General features: G+C 34.2%; 2 protein-coding genes and 1 long non-coding RNA gene across 4 annotated transcripts; 2 read left to right on the plus strand and 1 right to left on the minus strand.

Annotated features, from left to right (window-relative positions):
* Positions 1–313: 313 nt before the first annotated feature.
* On the minus strand, positions 314–4,089 carry LOC102627306 (uncharacterized). Of its 2 annotated transcripts, XR_008053208.1 has the most exons (3): positions 1,669–3,970; positions 1,040–1,591; positions 314–825 (listed from the first exon to the last, which is right to left on the minus strand). It is a non-coding gene; the product is annotated as an uncharacterized LOC102627306 (long non-coding RNA). The 2 variants fall into 2 exon arrangements; XR_008053207.1 differs by having other exon boundaries at positions 314–1,591; positions 1,669–4,089.
* A 766-nt stretch (positions 4,090–4,855) lies between these two features.
* On the plus strand, positions 4,856–11,810 carry LOC102627594 (UTP--glucose-1-phosphate uridylyltransferase-like). Its single transcript, XM_006466047.4, has 20 exons — positions 4,856–5,736; positions 6,552–6,646; positions 6,827–6,917; positions 7,945–8,005; positions 8,121–8,198; positions 8,270–8,320; positions 8,414–8,466; positions 8,925–9,000; positions 9,125–9,182; positions 9,307–9,353; positions 9,430–9,495; positions 9,650–9,682; positions 9,872–9,909; positions 9,989–10,064; positions 10,145–10,201; positions 10,322–10,405; positions 10,494–10,592; positions 10,677–10,781; positions 11,340–11,411; positions 11,505–11,810. Exons 1-20 carry the CDS (start codon positions 5,078–5,080, stop codon positions 11,529–11,531), a joined length of 1,926 nt encoding a protein of 641 aa, XP_006466110.2. The 5' UTR covers positions 4,856–5,077; the 3' UTR covers positions 11,532–11,810.
* A 1,667-nt stretch (positions 11,811–13,477) lies between these two features.
* Positions 13,478–18,135, plus strand: LOC102627885 (uncharacterized). The gene is made up of 4 exons (XM_006466048.4): positions 13,478–14,103; positions 14,838–15,062; positions 15,991–16,368; positions 17,432–18,135. The coding sequence occupies exons 1-4, from the start codon at positions 13,600–13,602 to the stop codon at positions 17,897–17,899; spliced, it is 1,575 nt and encodes a 524-aa protein (XP_006466111.2). The 5' UTR covers positions 13,478–13,599; the 3' UTR covers positions 17,900–18,135.
* The last annotated feature ends 1,199 nt before the right edge of the window (positions 18,136–19,334 follow it).

Here is a 19,334-nt window from a genome sequence, read left to right on the forward strand (position 1 = left end):
CAACAAAAAATAAAATTCTATAAAGTAAATTTAATATTTAATCTAAATAATTGAAATCTTGTCTAGATAATGACAATATTAAATACAAAACTAGTGAAATTATTAGTTGAAACTCATTTACTAATAAGGGAGAAAATTTAACCAAAATAAAGGTCTCATCCAACGAAAAATAAAATTTACTTGTAATTTAACTCAAAATATTTGTATTTAACGAATTTAATAAAAACATTAAACACAAAAGTAGTGCAGTAATAAGTTGAAATATATAAACCAATAAATGAAAAAGAGTAACCAAAATTAGGGACACGCCAAATAAACTTGGAACATTCACAAACTAAATTGATGTTTGTCCAAAAGAATGCATTGGAGGATGACCCTGTAGGCTATATAATTCTCCATGAATATCTATTTGTTCAAACTAATTTGACAAATTAAAAAGCAGCGCTGTCAAAAGAAAACGCGAAAGGCTTTAGAACGGCTTTGTTCACCGCTTAATTTGCACATTTGTATAGAAGATCAGTAATGAACTGCAACCAATATCAAAGAATTAGCAACACAGCAGAAAGTATTATGGGGCCTGCATTCCCATCTCCATCATCCCCAAGCGTATCAGACCTACACTCGAACAAAGGATTAGTGACAGGCTCTGGATCCTCATTGGTTCGCAACAGTAATGAGTAGTTTTCAAACTATAATCTTCATCAGGATCACATTTCAGGTTGCGGCATGAGACGAACAGTGCAACCTATCATGCTTCCGAGACTTGAAGGCTGAAAATTGTCACATATAGACAGGCCCTGTAGCTAGACTTAGAAACAGCAGAACCTGTCAATTACAGAACAACAACAAAAGTCAACAACCATTGTATGAACTTGGCAATGACATGACTGACATAATAAATTAATTTGATTATTTATTTATAGATTTTTTGCTCGATAGAATAATCACTAACTATATTACATCTTGGCCCTGTGAAATTAAGGCTTAATGTAAAGAATGCCTTTTAATAACGCAAATGAGATTCACAAGAAAAAGTTACCATTCAGCCTTCTCCAAGCCCAGGCCTCTCTTCTCCCAAGTATCCTAACTGATATTTATTTCCCTTTGGGAGGGGGGAAAACAATTGGTATTTGTTTAGCTCAAGAAAGTTATGACCCAGCCTCCAACCAGCTAAACAGGTACAAAATGATACAAAGGTAGGTCTAGCTTAAGTAAAAGTTAGCTCCTTTCCTACATCATTTTTCATAAAGGGGTAATAAGTTATAAGTTATGTGCTAAAAATATTCACAAAAAAAATTTGGCTAAAACCAAACAAGATTATCAAAGTTAAATTCACAAGAAAATCACTAGTGACTCAGAATAAGCTCACTGCATATTGCTAAAAAGATGGCCTGCCCATGTGATATTATAATCAATCTAGCAATAATCACCCCAAAAAAAAAAAAAGAACACACACTAGAATACACATATAAATTGTGACATCGTAAATAATGAATAATCCGGTTAAAGATACTACCAGTGATCACCATGCCAGTTATACAGATATAACATCATAATTGAGCTCGGAGGCCTTCATCCATGTATTTAGTTGCTGCAATAAAACAAACTCTTTAGTAACCATATATAAAAAAAACTACACAGGAAGCAATTCAGCTTAGATAATCATACCTTAATTTTATCAAAGGATCAAAATTATGCGACATGCGCACGAAAGTCATCTTCCCTTCACCACATGCGCACGAAAGTCATCTTCCCTTCACCCAACTTTCATCATCTCAACTTTCTTTTGGCTTTCGGACAGAAAATGTTGGAAGCAAGTTCAAACATTCGCGATATTTTTCATCCTTTGCAAGTAAGTCTACGACTATGGAAAACGTGGTGTCATCTGGCACCAAATTTCTCTCAGGCTCAGCCATTTTGTGTAGAAGTTCGACCACTTTTGATGTCTTATTATTTTGTAAGAAACCGTGCATAAGTGTGTTAAATGTGACCACGTTTGGAGCACAGCCATTTTTCTCCATGTATAATAAAAAATCATTTGCCTTTTCTAGCTTCCCCTTTCTACAAAGCCCACGTATCATGATGGAATATGTTACAACAGTTGGCACCAGGCCTTTCTGGGGCAATTTGTGAAATAGTTCCCAAGCATTATCTAGTCTCCCCGCTTTACATAATCCATCAATAAGGCAATTGAAAATTTCAATTCCAAATTCAAACTTGTTCATTTCTAACATATGAAAGAGTTCTACAGCCTCTTGAACACAATTATTCTTGCAAAGCCCATCAATCAAAATATTGTATGTGCTTAAATCAGGTTCAACATTATAAAGTTTCATCTCATCAAAAAGTTTTTGTGCATAACCAGCTTGACCAGCTTGAAAAAGGCCAGATAACAAAGTATTATATGTAATAACTGTTTGCCTAACTCCATTAGATATTATTTGCCTGTAAAGACTCCTCCACATTCAAAATCTTGCAATAGCCATTGATCAAAATATTATAGCTAACTACAGTATGTTTACACCCCTTACTATGCATAGAGAGAAAGATCTCCCTTGCAGTATCAATTCTACCCACCAAACAATAACCATCCATCAACGAATTATAGGTGAATCTATCTGGGTTCAAACCTCTCTGAATCATCAATTCCAACAACCCATTTGCTTCATTAATCTTCCCACCCTTGCAAAGACAATCTATCATCACATTGAATGTCAACAAATTAGGTCGTGGACCTAGATCTAACATCTCAATGAAAAGACCATTAACCTCCTCCCAATTTCCCGCACAACAGAAACCATGAATTAGAGTAGTACAAACAACCACAGCTGGATTAATTCCCCGACCCTTCATTTCCAAAAACAGTTCTTTTGCCTTGTCCACCAATCCCTCTTTACAAAGACTATCAATAATAATACTATAGGAAAAGATATTAGTCTTCGAAATAAGCCCATTCTCATAATCTCCACTAACCATTTTTTTATGTAACCTAAGAGCAACACTTAAATTTCCTGTTCGACAAAATCCATTAATCAAAGTCCCGTAAGTAATCACATCAGGCCTAACACCAAATGCAATCATGTTCTTAAACAGCCAAGTTGCCTCCTTGATTCTATTCTCCACACACAAACCCTTTATCAAAGAATTAAAAGTGACAGCGTCTGGGCTAAAACCCCTTCTCAAAATAATTCCCAAAAGCCACGAGAGCATCACAAACCCGCTCCTTATTACCAAAGCAATTAATCAAAATATTTAATGTAAGAAAATCTGGCAACAACCCAATTGAAACCAATTTCCTGTAAAACGAAATAACAGCATCATAATGTCTATTCTTAGCCACCGCACCAAATAACAGATTGAATGATGAGATGGGGGGAGAGGGTTGCATGTGCGTCATGTAGCCGAAAAAGTAGCGAGCTTCATTGAGATTGATTATACCTAACTTACAATTCTCGTGCAGGAACTCATTAAGCTGGGTTTCTGGACTTGAAACCGCCGCAATTTGACGTGGGCTTTTGAACAAAGATGAGAGTTTTACTTTCGAAACCGTTTCGGAAGAAAATAAACAACGAAACTGGGTTCTGGTAGCCATTGGAAATCAGCTGTTCTTCTTTGATTAATGATTTTTTTTAAAAATTTTTTAATAAAATTTTTTAGGGGTTTAAATTGGGTTTTGACTTTTAAGCTGCACTGTGGTTTCATGTTTACTGTCTTTTTTTTTTTTGGGCGGGGGGGGAAGAATTGGTGTTTACTGTTTAGTGTTTCTTCCTCGGCGAAGGCCGCGCGCTGCGGTTGCGTCGACCATCATCAAGACTTTAATCATTATTCATAGAAAATGTCAAATGGCTGTTTTAACCCTTATTTTTTTGTTTTTTTAATCTTACTTTTACTTTTAAATTTTTTTTAATTACTTTACTTTTTAAATTTTAGTGGTATTGTTATCTTATTTCAATCCAGTATTATCATTATTGTTATGGAAATTCAGGGTGGACCCACTATTTGAATGGAAGTAAATACAATCTATAAAACACACCTTATTCATGTAAGTTTTAAATAAAATATATTTAACGAAAAATTTTACTAGTAGAGCTTCTATTATAAGAGATTAGTTGTTTTTGTTGTCAATAAAAATTTTTATTAAAATTTATAAAATTAATTTAATAGATAAAGTTATAAAATTGTAAAATAAATTATAAGTATTTTAGATAATTTAATTTTTAAAAAAACTCTCCAGCCTCTAATTTCAAAAATTTAAAATTTAAGATTTTAGTAATAGAGACAAAATAAATTATTTACTCACCAAAAGTTCTATTTAAAATGAAACTAACGATAATAAAGATTTAAAAAAATTAGAACTAAATAAATATTTATAATTATTAAATAAATCATACTAAATATGCATTAAATCTAGACCATTTCTTTTTAAAAATATACATTTTAAAATATATTTTTGATACTCAAAGCATAAGTGGATTTTTATCATAAATTATAAATGTCTATTTTACTAATCATAAAACATGATATTTGTATATTTCACATTTCTTGAAAGTTCGAACTTATTGTACACAAGAATAAAATTTGAAAAAAAGTTTTAGATTGTTATAAATAGAAATCATCCATTTTATAAATTAGTTCATTCTAAATTCCTATATACTTGTATAGTTGTATTGTCAATTTGTCATATTGAAAATCAGAGATCCTACATGATTGGTTGAATGGTTTTTAAATAATCTTATTTTCACTAGCTATACAAGTTTGAATTTAAATTAAATGGAGTTTAAACTAAAGGGTATTTTTGTCTGACAGAATTGTCTTTGTGCCAAAGTTTAAAAAAATCCGAAAATTTTGTTGTTCCTGTAAAATGGGTCCATTTTTTAAAAGGAAAAAACCCGACCAAATTCTAAACTCATAAACCCTATTACTCACAGTAACCACCAGGCATCAGCGACTCCACGGAAGCTAATGAATGTGAAAAGAAAGAGAAACAAATTCAGAACATAACCCATCAGCAGAGAATCGCTTCATTTTTATTGTTGTATCAGCGACTCATTTGATTCATTTTTTTTTTTTAAAAGAAATGACACTCCACTCAATCATTATTCAAAAACTCTTAAGCACGAACGCCCACTTGGGGCGGCGCGTGGCCGCCCACCACTTCAAGCAATACACGTACGGCTTCCGTAACGCAATGGCCATCATCGATTCAGACAAGACCCTTATTTGTCTCCGCAACGCCTGCCACTTCATCTCTTTGTTAGCCAGACAAAGGGCCGCCTTCATGTTTGTGAACACGAACCCTTTGTTTGACGAAATTGTCCTCCAAATGACTCAAAAGATAGGCTGCTATAACCCCAACATGAATGCCCTTTGGCGTATGGGTGGTTTCTTGACAAACAGTTCAAGTCCCAAGAAGTTTCGGTCCAGGAACAAGAAGATTCGGTTTGGTCCCACCAAGTTACCGGATTGTGTGGTGGTGTTGGACACCGAGAGAAAGTCGTCAGTGATTATGGAGGCTGCTAAGTTGCAGGTGCCGATTGTGGCATTGGTGGATTCGAGTATGCCTTTGGATGTTTATAGCAAGATTACGTACCCCGTGCCGGGGAATGATTCGGTGCAATTTGTTTATTTGTTGTGTAATATGATTACGAAAACCTTCTTGGTCGAGCAAAAGAAGTTGGGATTGTTGAAGGATGATGAAGATCAAAGGGAAAGAATTGATAGCAAGAAAGGAAATGGGTATGCGAGTTTTTATGCTTTGAATTAGTTTTTCGTTTGTTGAACTTAATTTTGCAATTAGAATAATCTATGGTGGATGTTGAGTAGAGTATGTTTATTAATACGATATGTTTCTGATGCGTATAGAGAAGACTCGTGGAGTTCAGTTTTGAAGAAATTAAAAGAATCTTTATGGTGGATGTTGAATCGTAGGCAGCATAATTAATTTGTAAATATCTTTACGTCTGAGCAGATTTGTTGAATGTAACAATGATATTGATGCCAGGGTTTTTTATTTTATACAATCTGTTGTATGATATCTTTTTGCTAATATTGATAGTATGAGTGATTTTATGACAAACATAATGTGTAACCTGATCTGTTGTGACATCACAAGAGAAGAAGCAACATTGTTTTGGCTATGGCTCAGCCAAGTACATGAAATTTACACAAATATTGATGTTTAAACAGTGTTCAATATCCATTACCTTAGATGTATAGTACGTGATTTATATAATTGTATTCCTTTTGTATTTTCTTTATTTTATGGGTTTGTATAATCTTGTGCAGAAACTATTCTAGTTTTGTTCTTCTTGAGCTGTTACGAAAGTGAATATGAGAACCTTTTATTGTTGAATGTCTTGTTTATTTTTTGTGATACTTGAAATTTGTTTGAAATGTGAGAAATGGAAAAGGAGGAAACTGAGTGGAAAGAAAAGGGTAGTGGTCTACCAATACCTTATTCTTTCCCTATAGGGCTTTTTGTAGCATTGTTAAATCTATTTTTCGATGTTAGCGTAATTTCAAATTATAAGATACTGAATTCTAAATTGAAGGGAGAAAGTGGGACTAATTGAGACCAAGAGGGAGATTGATTCAAAAGATGAAATACTTGTTGTTCCTTATGACAGCCTAGCATCCATTTCTGAAGGTAATATTCAGTTCACATTAGCTTTGCCTTTGTTCATTCATGAATTTTATCCTATTTTGGCATATACAAGCACACAGTTTTATATGTACATGCAAGTCATTATGTAGGTATGCAAGTATCTGTGTATATGATTTTCTGAAAAAGGAACATAGTCTAGATTCATTTGTTTTCTAAATCCAGATATTGCGGAAACTAAAATGCTTCTGGACAAGCTTGTGGTGGTGAAGTTCAATGGAGCTTTGGGAACAAACATGGGTTTCAGTGGGCCAAAGTAAGCGTTAAATATTATTGGAAATTTTCAATTTTCAATGAATTCTTTTAGTTAAATCAGTTGATATCTTTTTACTTGTATCAATTTTGCAGAGGAGCTCCTCTTTGTTGAACTTAGTAATGAACATAAATTTATATTCTAATCTGTGAAGAGAATGGAATCCTTAGTAGTCCTACCATCTTATCAAAGAGCTTGGTTTAGTTAATTTGAATTTGCAATTATTAATACATCTTTGGTAATGCCTTGCAATTTCAAATTAAGAGCCTGTGAAGTTAGTAAATTTCAATATATAGCTACAGGGATGTTTGTATATTGAGTTTCATGCATTCCACTAGATGCTATTTATTTAACATGTTATTGCTTTTAAAAAAGATATGCCATCTATCAAGCGTCAGTTTCTTTTGGTTTCAGGAAAGGTAAAGACCTTTCTTCATATTCAGTTTTTGCTACATCTGAAAATTTTTCACCACTCTTAGGTTATATCTCTTGTATAGGACTTGGGTAACATTTGGAATCTCGGTTTCTCAGCTTAATAATTTCCCTTTTGTTTGGCACTTAATGCAATTGAAGAGTAATACAATCATGATTTTACCCTCTTCTGGATAAAAGTCAATTTTCCAGCCGTTGAATTGCTTGATTCTACACTTCATCGTCCAGATTGCTTCCTGAAATAAAAAAGGAAATATTAAAAAAAAAGAGTAGTTTTCTGATTGTTAATCTGATTTTTTTTGCAAGACCTGAAATATGTTTTTATTAAATATATTTATTTGTTTGAAATGTAAATGGTTAGAGCTATGTTGAATAGACCCATGCATTCTATTGATTTGCATTCTCCACCTGGCATATTCTTGTTATCTAGTACGCTTCATTAGCAACTATCTAGTACCATTTTTCTGTGCCTTAGATGATGTGTGTTAGCTTTTAAGTTTCAGTGATGGAGGTTTATTTATTGCCATTCTATGTAATTGCCTTTACATCGTTTGTTTAAATTTTTAAAATTTCTTCTATTTGTATTTTCTTCATGCAGATCTGCAATTGAAGTTAAGAATAACTTGACTCCTCTCGATCTAATGGTTGATCAAGTTGAGGTCAGCTTTTGTTTTCATTTCTCATATTTAGACCATTCTCTATGTTTCTGTTTCTTATTTAAAAGCAAAATTTCTTTTCACGTTTTTCTCTCTTGTCTGTTTTGATTGTTTGTAGTCTCTCAATTCCAAGTATGGGTGCAATGTTCCTCTACTACTTATGGATACAGCTGAGACACACGATCGTGTTCAAAAGGTCATTTGCTTTTGTCATGCCTTTGACCTCGTATATTACCAGAGTTTATTAATCAAAACTGTCCAATGCAGGTTTTGGAGAAATATTCCAACTCAAAAGTTGATATTCATTCTTTAAGTCTGGTTAGTAAATTTTTACTGCATGAGATTGTGAGTTTTGTTCTTTACAACTTGGTTTATGGCATATGATTAGTTACATGTTTTTGACTTTTGTAGAGCCAACAACCTCATGAGAAATCATTTGAAGGACATAGTCGTAAGGACAAATTGTATGTCTTTTAAATTCTTTCTTTCCTTTTTCCCCATGTATTTTTTATGATTAAATGTGCTAGATATTGATTAAAACGGTATGCATTATGATGTGTTTTGTTGCCTTAGTGTTCAATTACGTTTCCCAGACCACTAGGCATTCTCATGAAAAGTCACTACCCTTAACTGCTTTCTTTTTGCTGACTCTTCCCTATTGACAATGAGTTCATATCAAGTATTCGTAATCTTTTGGTGGACGAGGACATGGGATTTGTTGAAGTTGATGGCTTGCAGGACTTATATATTTTTTTCCTTAATTTATATTATTTAATACTTAAATTTATTCCAGATGAAGTCTTGCAAATTACAACTTTTGTTGAGGTTGATTGCAATTTCTACCTTAAGTATTTTGCATGCTTCTTATATTGACTATGTAGATGCCTTCGATGTACTGTGCTAATTCTGTGCACTTTGACAGGTATCCTTCTTCTGATCACAGTGTAGTGTTCCTTTCCTTGATGAAAAGCGGCACCCTTGATTTATTATTGGTACAGGTATTACTTTCACAGCGATTGTAATCTTGGGTTTTAATGATTCCTCCATTTCACCAGAGAAACGATAAAATAAGAGTTCTTGCTAGGAAAAAGGATAACTAAACATCTTTCACTTATCATCCAGGGTAAGGAGTATGCCCTTGTGGTTGACTCGGACAATGTTGCAGCTGTTGCTGACCCAAGTATCCTTGTCTTGGTTTTAGTAATTTGTTTCTCTTGATTTTTGAAAAGTATATTGGTATTATTTTTTACTTTCTGTTGTCAAGTTAAGTTATTGTGGTATTTGTGCTTCTTGACATGCTTTAGAAATCTTCAATCATTTGATTCAAAACCAGATTGAGTACTGTATGGAGGTACTGTGGAATGACTATTGTTCATTATGCTTCTTTGACTTTGGCTCACAGATTATTTTATTCTTCATATATTCAGGTTGCTCCAGTTCCCTCAATTGACCTGAGAAACAGTCTGATTAATTTGCGGCCAGGAAAGTTCCAGGTTAGTGTTTTTTGGCTTGATTCAGAATTTGGTAGAGCCTCAAAATAGTGAATGCTAATGGTATCTAATTGGGCCATTTTGTTGCCACTGAGGGGAAAAAAAAAGAGTTCATTCTGCTTATTTCAGTCTGCATTGTTTTTGTTATGTGGTGCAGCTTGTGGACATCACTCAGAATCCCACTAAACAAGTAAGACATATATGTGTGTGTGTGTAGTGTAATATTAACATATTGTAAAAAAATGAGTTTTTAACATGTCATCTTAAATTGCGTTTATAGACTTGTAATATTATTTACGTTAGTATGATTTGTTCCATATGTTCTTTTGCTTTCTTAGCTGATCAATGTTTTATCTTTTGTTTTATCATGGTCAAAAAGTCTGGAGGAAAGTTTAAGTTTATCAATACAAGAAGCATGTAAGTGAACTACCAGGTTTTGCAAATTCATTAGAACTTTCAAATATTCTTGATTCTATATGTATTTCATTTTTCTCAGGTGGGTGAATTTAAGAGCCATCAAGAGACTTATTGATACTGATGAACTAAAGGTTGAAAATTTCTCTAGTTCGAAGGTAGCATTCCTTTATCTTTACAAAGTCCTTTAGCTTTATTAAGGAGGCAAATAATTCATAAAACAAGTAAATTATCCCAGGAAGTCAATGATGATCAAATCATTTCGCGAGGAACAGCTGCTGATTCAGCTATACAGGTATTTCTCATGTATATTAAGAACTCTTGTATTTGGTACCAAGAAGTAATTAACCAAGTCACTGTTATCCCAGATGTCAATGGTGTTTTTATTCTTATATTTTTTTTTTGTTCAAACCAGTTCTTTGATCACACTATTGGCATCAATGTCGCTCAATCTCGTTATCTCCCTGTGAATTCGACGTCAGACTTACTTCTTCTCCAGGTGATGCTTTGATTGCATGCTGCAACCATAGGGAAAAGTCTTGAATTTGGATTGGATTCTTTGTTAGTCACACTCATTCGTTTTGCAGTCAGATCTGTACACCGCTGATGAAGGCATTTTAGTCCAAAATCCCGCTAGAGATAATCCTGCAAATCCTTCTATAGAATTGGGACCTGAATTTGAGAAGGTGATTTTACTGCGTTGCTACTTCATGCTCTGTCGTTGTAAGATGTAGCATTCTTTATTGAGTGTTTATATCCTTCGTTCTCAGGTTAATGACTTCCAAAGTCGCTTCAAGTCAATACCTAGTATTATTAACCTGGATAGCTTGAAGGTAGAAGGCGATGTGTGGTTTGGTGCTGGGATTACACTCAAGGTATTTCTGAAGCAGCAAAGTTGTTCTTTGTTGGGGTCTTTAATGGTTGAACCCTGCTTATGAACTTCAAATAAATTGGATTTACATTGATGCTGTCATGTAATGACCTTTCCGATTTCTCAAACTGACAGTTGGAAGTTACATGTGATTACTTAACCATCACATGAGATATTATTCATAGGTTGAATTATGAATAACATATAGGTCGTATGCTTTCTCTTGTTTCCTTTTTCCAAAAAGGAAAACCTTTATCCATTTTTCTTCCTCACAAGTCAAGATTTCTGTAGGACATGCTGGTTGGTCAGGTTAGAGCTCTTGTTAATGGTTTGTCGTATGTAAAGAGAACATTTATTATGGATTCCTTCTGGGGACCACACATTCATTTTATAGTGTCGACTGATTTAAATTTGAATGTTTGAATATAACAACTTATTATTAATACCAATAATTGAGCATTTGATTTCAGTCATAAGGTGTATTCAGGAGCAACTATTCCATAGTGGGGTTTCTTTCTGTTAACCGATTGATTTAACATTTTCCCATTTTCTCTTTCTGAAGGGGAAAGTAAGTATTGTTGCTAAACCGGGGATGAAATTGGAAATTCCCGATGGAATTGTGCTCGAGAACAAGGTAAAATCATTCAAAGAGTGCACATTGAGATTGGATCATTGCAATTCACTCTCTTCAGAATTAATAATCTTTGATCTTTGTTCGTTTATTCAGGAGATCAAGGATGTTGCAGATATTTGAGAAGGATCTTTTCCCGGCCTTCTGTTCCACAGTGTTGAAGAACATCGAGGACCGAAAAATTTTCCAATAAAAGGTGATATCAGTTCAATGTATTTATTTTATTGAATTTTGCTTGCTTGCAGCCATCCATTTCTGGCAGTTCAATCATGTTGCCATCAATTCGGAGGATAATAATAGTTATAGAACTAGATAGATTAAGGCATGAATGATGTCCATTGTTGTAATAATAAATTAGTTTATGGGCCTATTCTCTTATTTCATTATTCATTTCAGTCTTCAGATATGGATCTTATTATTTTTTCACATTGATCTTGGAAGGTCATTTTTTCCCCTTATTTTAAGTATTTCATATTCACCAAACAAAATGATGTTCAGTTAATTTATATATATATATATTTTAATATATTTATCAATTTTGTACTTAAATAAATAATAACCAACGAGGGTGTTTGATATTGGTTTTCAAGCATGAGATTCTTACAAAACTATGTTTGATAGTGTTTTACGGAATTGATCCATGGAAAATGTTTTTCGAAAACTTTTTCTTGGATTTTATCAGAGTTGGAACAAAAAAATAATATTTTATTTTCATTAACAAAATAATACGCCATTCAAAAACGAAATTAGATGTATTCTAATTATCTAATCATTGTGAGTCCGAAAAGTCTCATTCATTTTGGAGTAGTACAAACAAATAAATAGGTATTTGAATCTCATTTCCTAAAAAAGGATTGATATACAGTCGATATTTTCGATAGTATTTCACATCATGAAAGTTTAAAAGTTAAAATTTGAGAAATTTTCCTTAATTTGATTGCGAATTGATTGTTTGACTTGTTTATTATATTTTAAGAGCTATATGCCACTGGACTATAATCTAGTTTAGTATTGAGATATTATAACTTTTAAGTTGCATCTATGAAAAAAAAAAAAACTTGTAACTATAAATTTAAAATTGATAGTGTGCAGTAATTATAACTATTAAATGATAATATTGACAAAAATAAAGAAAAGATATGGAGTTTTTTTCTTATAGTGCAGGATTAAATTTACTAAACTTTTTAATCATAGCACATGTATTTATCAAACATTTTAATATTATATCTTAAAAATTAAAGTTACCCAACTGCATATCAAGCTAGTCAAGTCATACCTTTGGTCCTAATATGGTGGAACATCTGTTGATTTTACAATTTTCGAAATGTTGGTAAAAATTTGCTATTGGTAACTATTGCATCATCATACATATTTCATAAGGCACATTACATGAATTCATAAAATTATACATATAATGAAAGAAATTGATATTAAAAAAAAGTGGTTGATTTTATAGGAGCGGGCCCAATTAAGATCAAGAACGACTTTAGGCCCTTTTAAACCTTAAAATTTCATTAATTGAGCCATTTTAGTCCCTTCTAATTATTAGGTTCCATACTAATATCTAAAGTATTATGGCTTTTAAATTGAACCCATTTAAATGGTTAAGACTTTTAATTATAGACCCAATTTTAAAACTTAATCAAATTATGGTTTTAAAATTAAGGCTATTATTATTATTATTATTATTAACATACTTTTTTGAATAATAATAACTATTATTATAATAAATAATAATAAAAATGACGGTAATTAATTAAGGATATATTAATAACTTAAAATAATTTATTCTAATTTTTAAATAAAATAAATAGATTAATGAGAACACAGGTTATTCTAATTTTAATTTTTATTATTAAAATAAATAAATTATTCTAATTACGATTCTTTATTTCTATTTCAATTCATTTTAATTTCTGTCTATTTTGATTTCAATTGACTCTAATTACCTATCAGCAAGGCACATTGATTTTAAAATAAGAGCAGTCTCGTAATTTCTCGTGTCTTTGGGTAAATTCAACCATGTGAATAATGTCAAGTTGGGGTATGGTACATATATATATATTTGAAATCAGTGCAGTTACAAGTTTCAGCAAGTGGAAAGGGGAAGCATTTGCAGCATCTCATAAGATTAAGATCATTCAATTCATATTCCCGCCTCAGTGGGCAGTCTCTTCTCAGGAATCCCCAAATGTCGTCGTCACCCGTAGAACCAGAAACGGTAGTCAAAAATCGGCACTTAGGGTTCCTGATATGGCAATCAATTCCTTCGACGGCCATTTTCCTCTTCTTCAAACTCCTCGTCCTCTCCCCGCGCTGCTCAATCCTCACGTTCCTCTTCACTCTCTCCACCTTCCACGTGTCCCAGCTGGCCTTCTCCTCCGCCCTCTCCTTCGCCTCCTCCCCTCCTCAACCCAAACGCCCCGTTCCTCCCCTCCGCCTCGCCTTCTCCCTCCTCTCCTCTTGGTCTCCTGATTTCCACCGCCGAGCCGTCGTTTCTTTCACGCTCATGCTCTTCGTCGCCGTCGCAGCCGCCTCCGGGTTCCTGTCCGTCGCGTCCGTTTGTTGGCTTGAGGGCTTTGATGGAGTTGAGTTGTTTTGGAGGGTGGGGTTTAGGGGTTTTGTCTGTGGGTTGCTCTATGCTTTCTTTTATGTTTATAAGCAGAGATGGGTTTTGGAGTTTCCCATTATTCAGGTCAGTCTTGTTCTTTTTAATTAATTAATATTAGTTAATGCCTCGGCACATAAATTTAATTTCTGAGCTAATGCTCGGTAGACAATTCAGATTACCAGCAGACCCGGAGTTATAATCTCTGAAAATATTAGCTAACCACAGTCTTAAAGAGTATCATATTGTGTATATTCATATTATGACATCATTTAATCGCAACAATACATGGGCTACTTTCATCATTTGAGTGTTTGTGTTGTTAAAATGGACCGTGTGTAATTGTGTCAGGTCTTCTTAATTATGTCAATACTTCAGTCTAGAGTAAATGGATTTTATTTTATTATTATTATTTTTTTAGTAATTGATCGTGCATGAGTGTAAGATTGCCTATGTATATTTGGTGTTCAGTTTGACATTTTGAAATGGAGGTATCGTTGAGTTCTCAATTAGGTTTTTAGTTTGTAGGAGGTAATAACAATCGATCTTGTATTTTTGATATTTCTATGTTGGTTATGAGAGCATATCTGGTAATGTTGGCGATGAATTTTGGAAGACATTTTGGCTCTATCTCCAACAAGTCGAGTATTATGTCATATTATGTTCTGATGGGCTTGGAAGTTGAAATGGATTGCCTAGCGTTTACTTTTTAACTGCTTGGACGTCCTTGATGATTTTCTTCATTAGGAAATTTTCATTTCCCTTTAACTTTCCAGTCATTAGACTTATGACCATTGATTTTCAAATGTCTGCTTCAACAGCGGCCCCCTTTCTTCAGCTTCAAGATGGGCCTCCCTTCAGCTATTAAAAAAGCCTTAAAGCTGTCAGGTGCAGCTTACCTATTTTCAGCTTTGCCAGTAGTTTTTCGGGCAGATCAGCTTAAAAGTGAAGTAGCGATTGGAAAGTTTATTTCTGAGCAGATCACCTTTTACATTGGGACTTTTGCTGTGTTTCTCTGTTGGGAATTAGATCACCATTTACATCAGGTTTGTTTTCTGAATTTGGTTATTTAGCTGTTGATTTGTTTTCCTGTTGATACATGTTGGCTGTGGTGAGTTTCTTGTTCTTACTAGTTGGTTGTAGCAAGTAATTTAGAAGACTCAATATATGCATTTCCTTAGGAAATATGAGAGATTGCAAAAGACGGAAGGATATAACTTCAATGACCAAAGAATGTGATATAATGAATGTCACTTCAAGTCGTTTTCTGTTTGAAATTATATATATTGAATGTCACAGATAGATTATCATGCCTCCTGGTACTGCACCCTATTCTACAGTAGATCCTTTGTAGTGTATGGTTCCTTGTCTGTAAAACAACCAGCTTGAGTCACCTGCTCTACTCTTAACTCTTACAAATGTCAAACAACATGACAAAGTTGTTTATAAAATATCCCTGTGAACAAAGTTTACAGTTAAATATTTTTAGCTTGTAGTTTTCACCCCCCCCCCCCCCCCCCGCATGCGGGTGTTAATGAAAAAGTTAAATGGCAAATTTAGCAAGTGTTATTGGTGCTGCATCTTCGTCATATATGTTTGTTATATTCTACATTAGTTCTTTTAATTAGCCAACACATCTACTTAACTTTCTCAGTCTAGCATTCCTTTGGGTGTAAAGGTATGTGTAGATTGCTGAGCTGGGAATGCTGAAGTTTAATGCAGCAGTTTTGTTTCTGTAACCATTCCCATTCCCTAAGTTGCTGTCTTTCTAAAATTATTTTTTGTTTGAAGATGCTGTTAGCCTAAAGTTTTCTGTCATTTTTTAAAGGTTTGGATGGGGATAAGAAACCTCACTTGCTAGACACCAATTGTTGTCCCCCTATTATTAGGTACCACAGGCGCAAAGCGCATTCACTGCCTGACGTTTTCATATTTATTTATATGTATGTGTGATATTTTTACATTGCTATCTAGGTACTACATACAAAAAGGTTCATGTTTGCTCCACCTAAAGGATCAGCAGCTGCAGAAACGAATCCAAGTGAACCTCTTCTTGCAGCTTTGGAGGAGAGCACTCCAAGTTCTCTTCTACAGTATCTTGCATATCTTGATCTTTGTATGGTCTGTGAGAACAATGTTGACACTTGGCGGCGAGCTGCCTTCTTTGAAGAAACCAGTGAAACTTACAGAAGAGTTATAAATGTAAGCTTGAAGCCTCTGAAACAGCTTGCAACAAAGTTGGGTGAAGGTATGGAAGCTGGCTCTGTTGACAAAGACATATCCAATCAGTTGCTGTCACCAACTGACATGCGAGTAGATTCAAAGTATTCTGAAGAATTGAATAACTTCCAGGTATCCAGAACTGCTGTTGATAGCACTTTTGGTTCAGTTTAATGTATGCATGTTTGCATATGTGCTTGTATGTATTTCCTTCTGAATTGGTCTTCACTAGGAGTCCTCTACTATAAGTTTGAGCATATTGATTCAGGATACTTGGATAGGAACATCCCAGGGACCTGATTGTGGGTTAGATTGGGCTTGTGTGTAAGCATCAAATGTGTGTGTTTGGCATGGATACTTCTGAGTCATTTCTCATTCTTTACCCAAGCTTGCTAGATTTCCACATGCCCAAGTCCAGTAAGTTATTGATCATGCCCTATTTAGTTGCATCCACACCTGTTCATCCAGCTTAAAATTTGCTTAGTAGGTTTAAAGGTTTCACAAGAAGAAATTTAAATGGACCAAAGGCCAAGGTTTGTCCTTTGTGGTTTTTTGGGAGGATTGGGGCTAATTTATTAGGTATTGGAGATAATGCTGACGTTTAGAAAGGAATGATTTTATCTTTTGCCATGCAATTGTATATTAGTTAGAACTCAACAGAAATAGGAGCAAGAAGAAGCTATATAATTACTCTGAGAGACAGAGAGGAGACCATTGATTAAAAATTTCTTCTAACCGTAAACTTAATTAGACTTGATCTTCAAAAGAGGATTGTCTCGACTCTCTATCCTGCAAGTGAACCCTGCATAAGAAAATCTCCACCTGCGTACCATAACTATTTTCAACCCCTTAGTTGCAGCATAGTCTATCTACTGTCAATGCACATATGTTTGAAAGCATGGTAGGAAGTACAGTGGTCCGTTTGTTGAACTAGGTTGAGTGAATGGGCTGAGTCGATCTTCAATTCAAGCTTCTTATATACTGAAAGGCTCTTCTGTTATAACCGATGTAGGAATTTTCCTTGTTTTGTGGAACTTTGTTTAGGTGCTTTTGACTTTCTTTTATTTTTTCTTCTTTTTGTCTTTATGCTTCCACAGATGCTTGCGAAGAATAAAGGATGTCGAACTTGTGCTCCTTACATTTCGTATGAGTTATTGTGAGAGTTTATTAATTAGATGATGGTGCATTGGTGCAGCTATGTTCTTGGTGTGCTCGGACAGCTGCGTCTTTGACTGTGCACTCTCACAAGGAAGACAGGTTTGGAGTTGCTCAACTTTCTGGTAGCAATATTGATGTTATTTCAACTCTTCTATCCTGCCTGCTTGCTGTTGAAGCATTTATGGGGAAGAAGACCAACTTGCAAGCACCGCATCATTTGATGGGGCCGGCTGGTATTAAATGGGCTCAACTAAACACAGGAAGAAGAGACACAGGGATGGTCAAAAAGAGAGGTGGGCTGTTGCATTCAAAAGCATTTGCCATGGCTGATGTTTTAAGGACCTCAATTTACTGTATCGTTTCTGCTTTCCATGACGAGATGATCAGTAGTGCCAAAGCAGGTGTTCTCGAGAAGGATTGGCTTGTTAGTGGCAAGCCTCTTTTTGGCACTCGTGAGCTGCTCCTGCAGAAATTGCGTCTGTTCCTTGACTTCCAAGCTTGCTAGCTGCTCCCATGCCCTGGTTTAAGCAATCGTTTCTCTTCTTTAAGTCAGATTGATGAACAATGCACGATTATCTTGCTTGTTAATATGGGATGAGCTGGAACATGAACAGGTAACTTCAATTTTGCTCTAAAGGAAAGTCAATGCCATGTTGTAGTGTTTTGTATGATTGATAGAGGACAAATTGAAAATTGTATCTTTTTTGAGTTGAGTTGCAAGATATCTTTTAGTCAGATTCATTTGAAGTGTCCGCATAGTTAATGGTTTATTTAACAATCGGACAGTCGGAGTAGGGATGGCAATGAGGCGGGGTGGGGGTGGGAAGGCCTATCCCATTCCCCACCCCATTAAAAATTTCGTCTCCATTCCCCACCCTATTCTCCAATAAATTAAGTGGGATGGGAATGGGGAATCCCCACGTGGGGAATGATTTCCCCATCCCTATCCCAATTCCTATTTATTTATTTTATAGTAGATATAGATACATGATTTTAATAAATTAAAATTTTAAAATTTAAATAAAATCATTACCATATTATAAAGTATTTAGATTATTTTTAAAAAATCCCCAAATGTTTGAAATAATATCTTGAAATGATATCAAAATTAAAAAAAAATGTTTGAAGAAAGCAATATCTTAAGAGAGAAAAAAAAACATAACAATATTTTAAGTTGAATAAAAATTATATTGTAAGGTTTTCTTTTAGTTATAGTCCATTTATGTCAAGTAAAAATAAAAAGAAAATTTATTAACTAATATTATAACTTATGAAATAAAAATTAAAAAAATATTTATAGATAATGGGGATTGGGGTGGGGGTGAGCCGGTGGGGTAGGGAGTACAAAATCAAACTCCACCCCATTAAGAATTTGGGGATTATTTTTTCCTTATTATTCACTCCATTCTTCAAAATTTATTCAAAATTCATCTCATTTGGAGTGGAGTTCCATGGGACCCCAAACCTATGGAGAATTTTGCCATCCTAAGTCGGAGGAATATAATCCATTCTACAGAAAACTGGATACTGCTGTTCACTGAAGCCAAGGGCAAGTGGTCTCTTTGTAGTTAGTGAATATCGATTATTGAAGTACTTTGCCGACTTTTAAGCTGTTAAGCATTTTTTATTATGCCTTTTTTTTTTTTTAATTTTAGATCAAATGTGGAGATTATCGATTATGTATGTATCTTCACATCAAATTTGCAGAAACATTTGAGATAGCTAGTAATGATTCTGAGAAAACAATGTTAACAATTAGATTGATAAACGGTGGAGATAGAATAAACTTTTCCTTAAATTGGCACATGGAGACGAACTTATATTTTGAAGTGCGGTGAACGTAAACTGATTTGGAAAACCAAACCGAATCAATCCTCACCGGTCCTAAGTTTCGCTCAGTTTGGTTTTATATGGTTCAGTTCATAAAATTTAATTTTTTT

Source organism: Citrus sinensis, chromosome 3 (genome assembly GCF_022201045.2).
Source record: "Citrus sinensis cultivar Valencia sweet orange chromosome 3, DVS_A1.0, whole genome shotgun sequence".
NCBI classification, from domain to species: Eukaryota; Viridiplantae; Streptophyta; class Magnoliopsida; order Sapindales; family Rutaceae; genus Citrus; species Citrus sinensis.